Below are 12,432 nucleotides of genomic sequence, written 5' to 3'. Positions count from 1 at the left end.
CAGCACTTCCTTATTCATCCACAGAGAGCTTCTGGCATTTTTTGCCCGATCTCCTCATGTCTGGATGCATCGCTCTTTAGCTTGGAGGAGATAGTCCTTGAATATCAGCCAGCAATCTTGGGCCCCTCTGCCTTCCAGGACTTCATCCCAAGGCACTCTGCCAAGAAGGTCCTCAAAGAGGCCAGAGTCTGCTCTCCTGAAGTCCAGGGCACTGAGCTTGCTGTGCACCTTCCTCACTGCCCTGAATATCTTGAACACCATCTCGTGGTCGCTACAGCCAAGGCTGCCTTGGAGCACCACATTCCTCACCAGCTCCTCCCTGTTGGTGAGCACAAGGTCCAGCATGGCTCCTCTTCTTGTTGGTTCCTCAGTCATCTGTGTAAGGAAGTTATTGTTGACACCTTTGAGGAACCTCCAAGATTGCCTCTGCACTGCCATGTTGCTCTTCCAACATATATCAGGGTGATTGAAATCCCCCATGAGGACCAGGGCTTGCCAACTTGAGGCTGTTCTCTTCTGTCTCTCTTCTATCTATCGAGGGCTTCATCCACACCCTCTTCCTGGTCAGGTGGTCTGTAGCAGACCCTGTCCCAACCCTACCCTTAATCCTGATCCACAAACTCTCAAATTACTCCTCATCTGTGCCCAGGCAGAGCTCCACACTGTTCAATTGCTCATTAATATAGCAGGCTCATTATTATAGAGGGCAGCACCTGCCCCTCATCTCCCCAGCTTGTCTTTCCTGAAGAACCTAAAGCCTTCCATTCCAATGCTCCAGTCACAGGAGCCATCCCACCATGTCTTCATGATGCCAGCAATGTCATAGCTACACAGGCGCACGCGTGTCTCTTGCTCTTCTTGTTTGTTCCCCATACTATGTGCGTTGGTTCATGTAGAGGCACCTGAGCCAGGCCCAGCATGCTGGCTGTGACACTGCACTCCTCCAGGCATCCATTGTGGGTGATGGCATCCAACTGGCAGGATTGTGATGGATAGGTGCCCTTCTCCCCCAGCGAATCTAGTTTAAAGCTTTCTTCACAAGTTTTGCAAGCCCCTGACCAAAGATACTTTGCCCCTTTTCGTCAGATGAACCCTGTCAGTCCCAGGCTTGCCCGTGTGAGTCTCAGAGTCTGAGTACCCAAAGCCTTGACGCTAACACCATTGATCCAACCAACTGTTAACCTGCTGAATTCGTCTGGCCATTTCATACCCCTCACCCTGGACCTCACAGACTGATGTGAAGATCACTTGTGCTCCAGAGCCCTTTACCATCTTTCCCAGGGTTCTGTAGTCTTTCCTAATGCCTTTTAGCCTTCTGTTAGCTGCATCGCTAGTTCCCACATGGAACACTAATAGTAGGTAGTAGTCAGTGGGTTTGACAATGCTTGGTAGTTTCTCTGTAACATCCCTGGTTCACACTTCCCTCAAGAGCGGGTCAGGCCTACAGATGAGTACTTCTGTGCCTCTCAAGGCCGAGTCTCCCACTACTATCACCTGCCTCCTTTTCTTATTTGAGCTAGTTTTAATATTCCTTGTCTGTGGGGCAAGTTGAGCTACCACAGTTGGTTCCAGTAGTTCATGTGTGTCAGTCATTGCCTTAATTGTCTGTAGACCTATGAAGCAGATCTGTCTGGGGATATCCAGTTGGGTTGGGACATCTGGATTTAAAGCTGAACTCTTCTTTTTCTTAGTTCCTTTTCTCTTCCTTCTGCTATTCTTTTTCACTACTTCCCAGGCCCCAGCCTTAGTGACCTTCTTGCTCTCCATGTGTGTTCTAGTATGGGTTTCCAACCCCTCCCCAGTAGTCTGGCATTCCTCTGCCGCAGGAGGATTGCAACAATCTGCCTAACTCCTCAGCCTCCCTGATAGCTCAGTCTTCTGACTGTCTCCTGCAACCCTACTACCTGTTTTTGTAAGTCTTCAACCAGGGCACACCTGTTACAGCTAGGTGGGTTGTCCTTTTCCTGCTCCCTGATACTCCTTACCATCCTCATTTCTTCTTTCATCTCTGCTATCATCCTCCTGTTCACACCTTATGCATACATCATCTCTGCTGCCCTTAGATATCTGTGCCATTCTTAGCCATTCATAGAGCCAGAGACCTGGCTGGCTGCATGTCGGTGCTGGAGGTCTGTCTGAGTCTCTGTTGCTTCTGACAGTAGGCTGGAGCGAGTGGAAGCCATAGTTGGACCCTTTCTAGTTAGATGGGCAATGACTGGCTTCTGCAATTCTGCATCCTTTCTTTGCATCCTGCCTGTGCAAACTGCTGAACAAACTTCTGCACCTTCCCTCTGCTGGAGAGTCCCAGAGATAGTAACCCCTGCACAGCCAAATCCTAAACAATCTCAGTCTGCACTTACCTCAATTGCTGCTGCTGCTGCTCTCGCTGCTGCTGCTGGCATCAAGTGCAGGGGGCTGGCCTGGCTGGGGGAACAGTGTTTGTCCTGTTCTGGTACTCCAGGTGCTCGTAAATACCTTGGGTTGGTGAAGCTCAGGGCCCTACTGCACCCATGGCCTCACTGGGGTCTGCACAGCCCCAGCAGAGCATGTCTGGCTGAATGACACCTGAAGGCTTCCTGCAGCTCCTGGTGTGGTTGTGGGGGATGCTGTGGGCTCCCTGCCATGCATAGGGGACAATGTGCCATCAGAGCCAGCCTCGAGTCTGGGAACCTGCTTGCTGTTAGAATTCAGAGTGAGACTGTTTGTGCCAAAGGGAGTCCTGGGACTGCAGCCATCACTGGGGCATCTGGTCAGGACCCCAGGGGTGTCTCTCTTTCTCTCCCATGCAGTTTCAGATCCGGGCTCTGGAGTCTCAGAAACGGCAGCAGGAAATAGTGCTACGGAGGAAAACACAGGAGGTGAGAAAAGCTGTGCTCCACATAGCCCCCCCAGCCCCCATGGAGGTCTGGGCCTCAGTGCTCAGCTCAAAGACACCCCAGAGACTTCAGGCAGGGCCAGCTCTGGGAGTGGTGTTCCCAAAAGAGTGGGAGGGGCTTTGTGGCTCTGGAACCAGGTGGGAGATGGTTGTAGGCAGCAATGGAATTCCCCATCCCAGGTAGCAGAGCCCAGTGGTGGGGTTGTGTCCCAGTCTGTAAAAGCAGAGGGGTTTTAGAACTGAATATACCCAGAGCGAGATGAAGACACAAACAAAGTCAGATGTTGGTAGCTAAAACTATAACTCACTTTATTAGAATCGGAGAGAGAGATAGAAAAGGGGAAAGAAGGAAATATACAAAGAATGTTATAAAAAGCCAAGGACAGTCACCACTATGGATCCAGCGGCGTCCCAGTGATCCGTCTTCTTTGGTGGGGGGAGATCTCTCACCTGGGGGGTGTCAGCTCTCCGCTTTTGTGCTTATGGGGCCATTCCCCTTTACAGCTTCCTTGCAGCAGTTTGTAGACCAGGTGATGGCACTTGCCCCACCATAGGCCTTGATATTCAGTCCCTATCAGGGTCCTTTTGTGGCGGTGGACAGGCAATTTTTTGACCAAGTGGGAGTCATAGTGCCGGGAGTTCTCACATACCGAACTCCTCACAAGAGACAGCTGTTGTGTCTACTCCATATCTGCATGTCCCAGGCCAGCGATTCTCTGGCACTGCAAGGTCTGAGAATCGTTGTGTTGGAGACCATAAATGGGTACACTGCATTTGGGTACATTGTCAAGACAAAACAGTTCATTTTTTTTTGTCTCTTACAGGGTGGGTTATGAGGGAAGAGGGGGAAATCATGAGGCACAAACGTCCCTGGGCTTTGGGTCTCCAGAGCTGCCGCTCCTGGTCCTGTGGAGAACAGGTTTGGGCTGGGTGGTGATGCCCAGCTGACACCCTCTCCTCTGGGCAGGTGTCAGCGCTGCGCCGTCTGGCCAAGCCCATGTCTGACCGGGTGGCAGGCAGGATGAGCCAGAAGCCACCCATGCTGGACTCAGGTGCAGAGGTCTCAGCCAGCACCACCTCCTCCGAGCCCGAATCTGGCACTCGCTCTGTGTCCAGCATCGTGCGCCAGTGGAACAAGAAAATCAACAACTTCCTGGGAGACCCCTCGTCCTCCATGAATGGGGCTCGGCCTGCCAGGTCAGGGCAGGGGCTGGGTGGGTGGAGGGGTGAGACATCCCAGGGACCCCTGTGCCTGGCTTTTGGCTGTGGCAGAGGTTGGGGCATGACTTGTTAGTGTGCGTTCGGCCCATATTAAATCAGCGACCCAGCAGCAGGCTGTGCTGGCAGAGTGTAACTGACTGACAGCTGGGCTTGAGCCCAGAGCTGGCCTTCCACGAGGATTAAATGCCGTAGCACAATCCCTGTTGGGTTCATCTCTTGTCCCTTATTGCTAAGGGGCAATGGAAAAGCTGAGCAATCCAGAGACAATGCAGATGTCTCCTTTTGCTCCTGGCCAGCCAGAGCCTAGGCATCCTCCAGGGGCAAGCCTAGCTCTCCAGCATGGTGTGGAAAGCTCCCCATGTTCCTCTTCTACCCTCTGGCTGTAGGAAGAAGTTCCCCAAGAAGGGGATGAGCCAGACCTTCAGCAAAACTGCTCGACTCAAGTGGCAGTCACTGGAACGGCGTATCTTCGACATTGTCATGCAGAGGATGACCATTGTCAACCTGGAGGCAGACATGGAGCGACTCATCAAGGTGACTGTGGTGCTGGGGTTGGAGAGGGCTGGGTGGTGGGCGGGGTGCAGGGGCACAGCTGTGTGGACAGTGCCAATCCCCCTCCCTTTTCCCCCAGAAACGCGAGGAGCTGTCACTGCTGCAGGAGGCATTGCTGGGCAAGCGAGCAAAGCTGCAGGCAGAGAGTCCTAAGGAGCAAAAGGGGCTGCAGGAGCTGAATGAGGAGATTGAGGTGCTAGGAGCCAACATCGACTATATCAACGACAGCATTTCCGACTGCCAGGCCACCATCATGCAGATCGAGGAGACCAAGGTGAGCAGCAGGACTAGGCCCAGCTGGCAGGAGGGAGTGAGGGCATCCCTCAGTGATGAGGACATCGCTGGACACAGCCAGCTGTGTGACCTGGAGTCTTCTGAGTCATATCACATTCAGTGGGGCTGCATCAGCACAGTCACTTCTCGCTAGGTGTTAAGTGCAGAGAGGTGTGCTGCCGGGTCCTTGCATGTCTATGGACAGGCTGCTGGCATCCCATTGTCCTGGGAGTGTAAGGAAGCTGCTGCCCCCATCCTGCCCGTGGAGCCGGTGCTCTCTTGTCCCCACGGGAGCTTCATCTGCCAGAAACATCCTGGGAGGTCTGGCTTTTTCCCAGCAGAAACCCTCCAGGGTTTGTGAGCAGTTGTGGGCACTGTGCAGACTCTCCTCAGTGCCTGCAGCCCGGGCCGGAGGCTGTGTGCTGTCTCTGGCTTGTCCCCCAGCTGTCACCTCATTTGGCGGGGAAGAAGGGCTATTGTTAATTCACATTAGGGGTTGGGCTGTGGTGAGCCTGGTGTCTGTTCAGTGTCTAATTAAGTGTTGACACCAGAATTTCTGTAGCAGTGCAGAAGCACTTCATATTCCATTGTCCAGCCCCAGTAGCCACTGGGCAGGCTGGGGAGGGTGAGCATTGGACTGGGCAGTGCTGGCAGGGTGATGGAGGTGCTGTGCTGGCCATGGAGCCCCTTCCACCCATCCTGCATCCAGTGGCAAAGCTCCCCTGCTGCATCCAGCACCTGTCCCTCCACATTTCAGGAGGAGCTGGACTCCACGGACACTTCAGTGGTGATCAGCTCCTGCTCCTTGGCCGAAGCCCGATTGCTGCTGGACAACTTCCTGAAGGCCTCCATTGACAAGGTGCAGGGCCAGGCTGGGGTGTGGATGCGTGATGGGATTTCTCCCAGGGTGACAGGATGGGGACCCAGTGGCAGAGTCCCATGGCATCTGCCTGAGCATGGCAATCCTTCCCCAGGGGCTGCAGGTGGCCCAGAAGGAAGCCCAGATCCGCCTGCTGGAGGGGCGCCTGCGGCAGACGGATGCGGCTGGCTCCTCACAGAACCATGCCATCCTGGACGCTCTGCGGGAGAAGGCTGAGTCGCACCCTGAGCTGCAGGCACTGATCCACAATGTCCAGCAAGGTGGGACCCGGGGCAGACATATCCTCAAGCCAGGTGTGCTGTCTGTGGGGTGAAGTGCCTGTTGAGGGACCCTCCAGTCGGAGTTCAGCTGCCATGACACAACACATACCGATACGGTTATGATTGTTGGTTAAACCACGACAACACCTATTATAAGCGCCCACTTATCATTGGTTAACTACTGTTACTAGCCCACCTTACACACAACATAATTGGTTGTTTACATATCAATCATAAAATGCCCCAATCATTGTTCTCCACCTCTAACCAGCTCCTGCATCCCACAGCCAGGAGCTGCTTCTCTTGCTACCTCCTTTCTCTCATTCCAGCTGCAGCAGTGTCCTTGAACAGCTTAGCTCGCAGCTTGCTCAGGCCCTGCTAGCAAGGCTGGATTGCTCACACGTCCGTTAGCAATCAGAAATTCTCCCAACAGGTGCCCACTCGTGCTGGGCTCCCGGGAAGCACCTGGAGGTGCCGTGGCTGAGACCTTGTCCCAGGGTGATGCTGGGTGGGGACATGTGCCCTGGCCATCAGACAAAAGGGATAAGGACTGGGTCACCCCTGCAAAGCAACCTGGGCTGCCCCCACTGCCATGTGGTTCAAATGGGGCTGGGGACAATGGAGTCCCCTCTGTGCCGCTGATGCACTGTCTCTCTCACACACACAGAGAACGGCTACACCAGCACAGATGAGGAAGTCTCAGAGTTCAGCTTGGCTTCAGATGGGAGGTGAGCACCCAGCCTGGCTCTGCCTGACGTGGCAGTGGCTGGGGCAGGATACCTGGCACCACTTTTGGGACCTCACAGGTGGACATGGGTGAACAAAGCTCCACCTGAGCTTTCCTGTGGTGCCCAGCTCTTGGTGTGGGAACAGAGATGTCTGTTGGACACCATCAGAGAGTAAAGACTTTCTCTTGGAGACAGGGTGCTGGGGAGCAGGGGATGATCCAAGGAGTCTGGTGGGCCAATGGCACTGGCTTTTTGAAGGGGTTTGTCATTGAAGATCCATCTTTTCTCCCTTCTCCTTGCAGTATCTCCCAGTCTTTCACCATGAAGGGCTCAGCAAGTCAGGATGACTTCAAGTTCAAGGTTAGTTGGCCTTTTTGTGTGGCCTTGTCACAGGGATTGGGAGGACAGATGGAGGGATGTTCAGCACTGCTCCAGGCCTCTGCTTTTCCTGGCTGACCCTTGGGGAACCAGGCTTGGGATAAGGCAGTATGGCTAGTCTCTGGGGGGGGGGAACCAGGGTGTACTGGTACTATCGTCCTGAGGCACCAGAGACTTAGGAAACACTCACCACATCATCCAAGACCCTTCGGGTCTGAGTGGCACCAGGCAGGTCCCTGTGCAGAGCAAAGGTGGAGGGAAGCAGTGGTTGTTCTGTACAGGCTGTTTGCTCTGAGCACGGAGAGCTGGCTGTGATGGGCATCCCAGTGTGACATGGGAGAACTCAGCCTACTGTGGCCAGAGAGCAGGAGCTCTTCCACCCCACAGTGCTGTCTGCTCCTGAGCCCTCTGTCCTGCTCTAGGGAGAGCCCAAGCTCTCAGGGCAGATGAAGGCAGTGTCAGCTGAATGTCTGGGACCCACGCTGGATGTCTCCACCAAGAACATCACCAAGTCCTTGGCTTCTCTCATGGAGATCAAAGAGGATGGAATCAGCTTCTCCATCCGAGACCCCTACTACAAGGAGAAGGTGTCACGCACCGTCAGCCTGCCCACGCGAGGAAGCACCTTGTGAGCACGGGGTAATGGGTCTCTGGGCACTGGGAGGCTGTGGGAAGCTGTACCCAGGCTGTGGAGGTGTGGAGGAGTGAGGTATCACTGCATCTATCCAGGCTTGACTGCAGAAAGCAGTGGAGGATTTCTCCATAGAGACTTGGAGAGTGTCTAGGAGTATGTTAGTATCCTCTGCAGATGGAGAGGAGACTACTTCAGGAGGACAAAGAAGCAGGGCAAGGGTCCCTGACTCCCTGCTCTGGGTTATCAGGTTTCTTGAAGGCTTCTTGGGTTGCTAAAAGCCTCCACACTCCTGGGCTGATTTGAAGCATCCTCTGACCTTGTGATCATGAGTCCAGGGTAGCCCAATTTCTCATTTGCTGTGCTGGAGGAGGACATGGGTGTTGAGTGTGGAGGGATCCCAGTATGGGGGCAGGTACCCACTCTTGCTCTGTTCACTTGCTTCAGTCCCAGGCAGTCTCGGGGCTCCGACACTTCACCCTTGACCAGGCGGAAATCCTATGACCGTGGGCAACCTACCAGGTGAGCTTGCACGAAATGGTGACAACAGGTGCAGGGAGGCTGGGTGGCCCAGACGAGCAGGGAAGGATTATGGCAGGTGCCAGGTGAGCAGCTCCTGAGTCGTGTCCCTCTGATCCTTCCTGGCTCAGGCCTCCAGACGTTGGCTTCACACCGCCCTCATCCCCACCCACCCGTCCGCGCAACGACCGCAATGTCTTCTCCCGTCTCACGAGCACCCAGAGCCAAGGGTCTGCCTTGGATAAGTAAGTGTACTGGTGGGATGGGAGTGTCTGAGTGAGGGGGACACAGAGTGACAGCACACGGCATGTACTGGGTCATTCGGGGACATGGAGGAACACCAGGACTTGGGTTGGCTCCAGCCAGTGTCCTGTCACCGCTTTCCCTCCCTGCTTCTCTCTGTGAGGGAGCAGCTGCTGTACCAGTGCTATGCTGGACTCTGCCTGGCCTGCCTGCTGTGCCCCCTCTGACTTCACAGTCCTGGCCTCTGCCTGGAGGCAGGGCACTGTCAGACTTGGACCCCTGGAAAGGTGATGGAGCAGGATGGGGTGAGGGGATGTGGGAAGCTGATGGACTGTCATCCTCCCACAAACACTGCTCCAGTCTTCCCCAGCAGGAGGTCAGGTGCTGCCCTCAGCTCGGACATTGCTAGCAGCACTGGCAATCCCTGATGGAGACCTGCTGTCTGATCCTCACATGCCCTCCTGCTCCTCTGCTCTGCCCTGGTTCTCCACGTGTGCTTCTCTTTCTCCCTCTCTCCCCCCCTCCTCTCTGTCCTACACTGGCTTGGATGCAATAACAATCCTCCACCTCTGACTCCTCTGCTGCCTCCTCTAGTCTGGGTTTTCTCTCCCGTAATCCTGCTAATTTTCTGCCCCTAGGTCTGATGACAGCGATTCCTCTGTCTCGGAGGTGCTGAGGTATAGACAACTTTCTATTTATTATCCCTTCCTCTGCTCCTCCTTCTCTTTGATTCAGGTGCCTGCTCTCCCTGTCCCCGCATGCTCCAGCTGCACCTTGCTGCTCTCCCCACCTCCTGGCTTGCATGTCCATCCCCTCCTGGCATGCCACCTCCAGTGTCTGATGCTGTCCCCTTGGTTATGAGTTCGAACTGTTCCTGCTTGGATTAGCCTTTGTAAGTGACACGCTGGGCTCATCCATGGGCACTGGCTGGTTTGAGGTGGTAGCATGTTCTCCTCCGTCTCTGATGGGTTCTTGTCAGCATGAGTCCGCCATGTCCCGCCCTATATCCCAGCTCTCCAGCAGGATGGGGGGATGCTGGGTAAGGGAGCAAATGACCCTGGGTCCTCCCAGTGTGTCCTTCGTGCAAGCTTCTCCCAGGCAAATAGCTCCAGGTGCTCCCATACCTGGTTGTGCTTCCCTGATGCTGAGTTGGAGATGGATCTCTTTCCCAAAGAAACCAAGACAGCTTAGCCTTGGAGTTCAGGTGCTCCTGGGCTTCTCCCACTGCACCCACCTGCCTATGGAGGTTTTCCAACACAAGGGCCACCCTTTCCCCATCATTTAGGAACATCAGCCTCATTGCGGCCTTCCAGTGCCTAAAGGGGCTTATGAAAAAGAGGGAGAATAAGTGTTTATAGGGGCAGATAGTGACAGGACAAGGTGAAACAGTTTTAAACTGAAAGAGGAGGAATTTACATTAGATATCAGGAAGAAATTCTTCCCTGTGAGGGTGCTGAGGCACTGGCCCAGGTTACCCAGAGAAGCTGTGGCTGCTCCATTCCTCCAAAGGGTGCAAGGCCAAGTTGGACAGGGCTTGGAGCAAACTGGTCTGATGGAAGGTGTCCCTGCCGGCGGGTGGGGGGAATGAGGTGACAGCTGAGGTCCCTTCCAGCCCAAACCATTCCATGATTCTATGATCCGCCCTCTAGCACCCAGGTGCCCATGCCCTGAGCTCCAGCAGGCTCCCAGTCACTGGGGGGGGTGACACCAGACCAGTCTGGGCAACATCACCTTGGACAGTTTACAGGTAGGCAACCATACAAAGTCCATGGAAAACCTTTCACGCAGGAGAGATGGGATCTCCCCTTGGACTCAGTGTCACTTTGAGACTGGTGGAATCACTAGGGGTCAGGGGAGGGCTATTGGTAAGTGCAGAGCTGAGGAAGGATGATCATGTGCATGCCATTTCCAAACCCAAATTAATGACCCTGTGCTTGTCCTCATGACTAATGCAAACCTTGCATGGCCTCTGGACTGCCCTTCTCCAGCCCCGTGCCTCAGTTTTCCTGTTTGTAAGAAGAAACTAGTCCAGCCTGGAGTCCCATGGCCATGAGTGACCGTGCCAGGTGGCCAGGCACACCAGAGTCCCCAGGATTCACACATGGAAGTCAGGCTGGTGGTCCTCAGCACCCTGAGCACGGCTGAAGTGGAGGGGATTCGCAGATGCTGTGTCCCCTAGGACAGGCAGCAGTGTCCCTTGGAGGCAGGTTTGGCAGGGGTAGGTCCCGTCCTGCCCAGAACCAGTGGTGTGGCCAGGGTGTCATTGTGGCAAGGATGTGGGGTGCTAGTGCTCCCCTTTGTCAGCCTTGTGGTCTGCGTAAGGGAGCAGAGCCCTGTCTCCAAATGTCACCAGCCACAGGCTGATGGCCTCCAAGGGACTAGGGTGCTGACATTGGTGCCCTGAAACATTTATCCCAGAAGAGCTCCAGTCTGGAGAAGGCACAGTTTGTCCCAAAATGGATGTGAGGGCTGATGAGCTGGTTCTCCTGACTTGTCCTGGGTCTGTGCTGGCCAGACATGAGAGGTATGGGGGGAAAGCAGAGGGCTCTGGCAGCCTCCCCTTTCCCAGCCTGTATTGCTGGGGCAGAGGTAGGCAGGGGCTGCCTGTAGGGAGATTCCCAAGGTTTCCACAAAGACCTCGGCTCAGACATGCCAGTTGGAGGGGCCCATCTTACTGCTGGGCAATGGAAGATGCTTGGTGTGGGGAAGCTCATGCTCTCCCATGCCCTGGGACTGTGGCACAGTGCCTCTCCACCCTCCCACCATGCCTGTTCTCTCTCTCCCATGAAGGGGCATCATTAACCCAGTGGGTGGCACCAAGAATGCCCGGACAGCACCGCTGCAGTGTGTCTCGGTGGCGGAGGGACACACCAAGCCTGTGCTCTGCCTGGATGCCACTGATGAGCTGCTCTTCACTGGGTCCAAAGGTGTGCAATGGGCAGAGGGGGATGCCAGTGCTGTGGGAGCAGGTTGACATTGGCAATGTGGGAAGTGCTGAGCACTATGGGAATGGTTCCTGTCCTCAGCATTCAGCCTTGCCCAGCCCTGCCCTGGTGCTGGGGCTGACTAGCTCCTTTCCTCAGGCCCTGTGGATGGGGGGAGATGCTCAGAAGTGATATTGCCCCCAGGCCACCGTGCCCTTGGAGGAGTTTCCCCCCCTGACACTTTCCTCAGAAGTGATATTGCCCCCAGGCCACTGTGCCCTCGGAGGAGTTTCCCCCCCTGACACTTTTGGGCATGTTCTTCCTCCCACAGACCGGAGCTGCAAAATGTGGAACCTAGTGACGGGCCAAGAAATTGCTTCCCTCAAGGGTCACCCAAACAATGTGGTTTCGATCAAGTACTGCAGCCACACAGGACTGGTGTTCACCGTGTCCACATCGTACATCAAAGTGTGGGACATCCGCGACTCAGCCCGGTGCATCCGCACTCTCACGTACGTGGCAGCTTTGGCACACTCTGGGCATCTCTGGCTTTGCAGAAGCCAGTCCCAGGACCTACTAGGGCTGGGGACAGGGCCAAGTACCAGCTCCTTTAATGCCAGTTTGCAGTGCTGCTTTCTTAGGGGCAGGGCCAAGTACCAGCTCCTTTAATGCTAGTTTGCAGTGCTGCTTTCTTAGGGTACAGGGAGGTTGGGAGAGAGTTTGGGGCGAAGGGACCCATGAGGAACTCCTGCAGTGAAGACTCAGGGTCAGGAGATCTGAAGAGATTCTGCAGCTACTCTGGGGGTGGCCAGGAGAGCTGGCAGCTCCAGAGGGGAAGCACAGCCTCAACAGTATCATGGCTGGGTAAATCACAGGCTCTCCAGTGGGAAACTCAGGTCTCTGTCAGGCATTTGAGGACCAGAAAGGAGCATGGAACAGGCTGTAGCT

The 12,432-nt window shown here is 55.0% G+C and overlaps 1 protein-coding gene across 1 annotated transcript in view; it reads left to right on the top strand.

Moving 5' to 3' along the window:
• Nucleotides 1-2,789: 2,789 nt before the first annotated feature.
• LOC103807543 (kinesin-like protein KIF21B) overlaps nucleotides 2,790-12,432 on the top strand; it is a gene marked incomplete at its 5' end in the record, with an annotated part of 14,165 nt that continues 4,522 nt past the window's right edge. The window contains 14 exons of the mRNA XM_009080276.1: nucleotides 2,790-2,858; nucleotides 3,843-4,072; nucleotides 4,483-4,630; nucleotides 4,728-4,922; nucleotides 5,679-5,780; nucleotides 5,896-6,061; nucleotides 6,729-6,789; nucleotides 7,092-7,149; nucleotides 7,590-7,795; nucleotides 8,246-8,320; nucleotides 8,449-8,562; nucleotides 9,199-9,237; nucleotides 11,351-11,487; nucleotides 11,816-11,996. Coding sequence (XP_009078524.1) covers nucleotides 2,790-2,858; nucleotides 3,843-4,072; nucleotides 4,483-4,630; nucleotides 4,728-4,922; nucleotides 5,679-5,780; nucleotides 5,896-6,061; nucleotides 6,729-6,789; nucleotides 7,092-7,149; nucleotides 7,590-7,795; nucleotides 8,246-8,320; nucleotides 8,449-8,562; nucleotides 9,199-9,237; nucleotides 11,351-11,487; nucleotides 11,816-11,996 — 1,781 coding nt within the window. The remainder of the gene's footprint in view (nucleotides 2,859-3,842; nucleotides 4,073-4,482; nucleotides 4,631-4,727; nucleotides 4,923-5,678; nucleotides 5,781-5,895; nucleotides 6,062-6,728; nucleotides 6,790-7,091; nucleotides 7,150-7,589; nucleotides 7,796-8,245; nucleotides 8,321-8,448; nucleotides 8,563-9,198; nucleotides 9,238-11,350; nucleotides 11,488-11,815; nucleotides 11,997-12,432) is intronic.

Source organism: Acanthisitta chloris, unplaced genomic scaffold, assembly GCF_000695815.1.
Source record: "Acanthisitta chloris isolate BGI_N310 unplaced genomic scaffold, ASM69581v1 scaffold19598, whole genome shotgun sequence".
Lineage (NCBI taxonomy): Eukaryota > Metazoa > Chordata > Aves > Passeriformes > Acanthisittidae > Acanthisitta > Acanthisitta chloris.
This window is presented reverse-complemented; position numbering and strand designations above follow the sequence as displayed.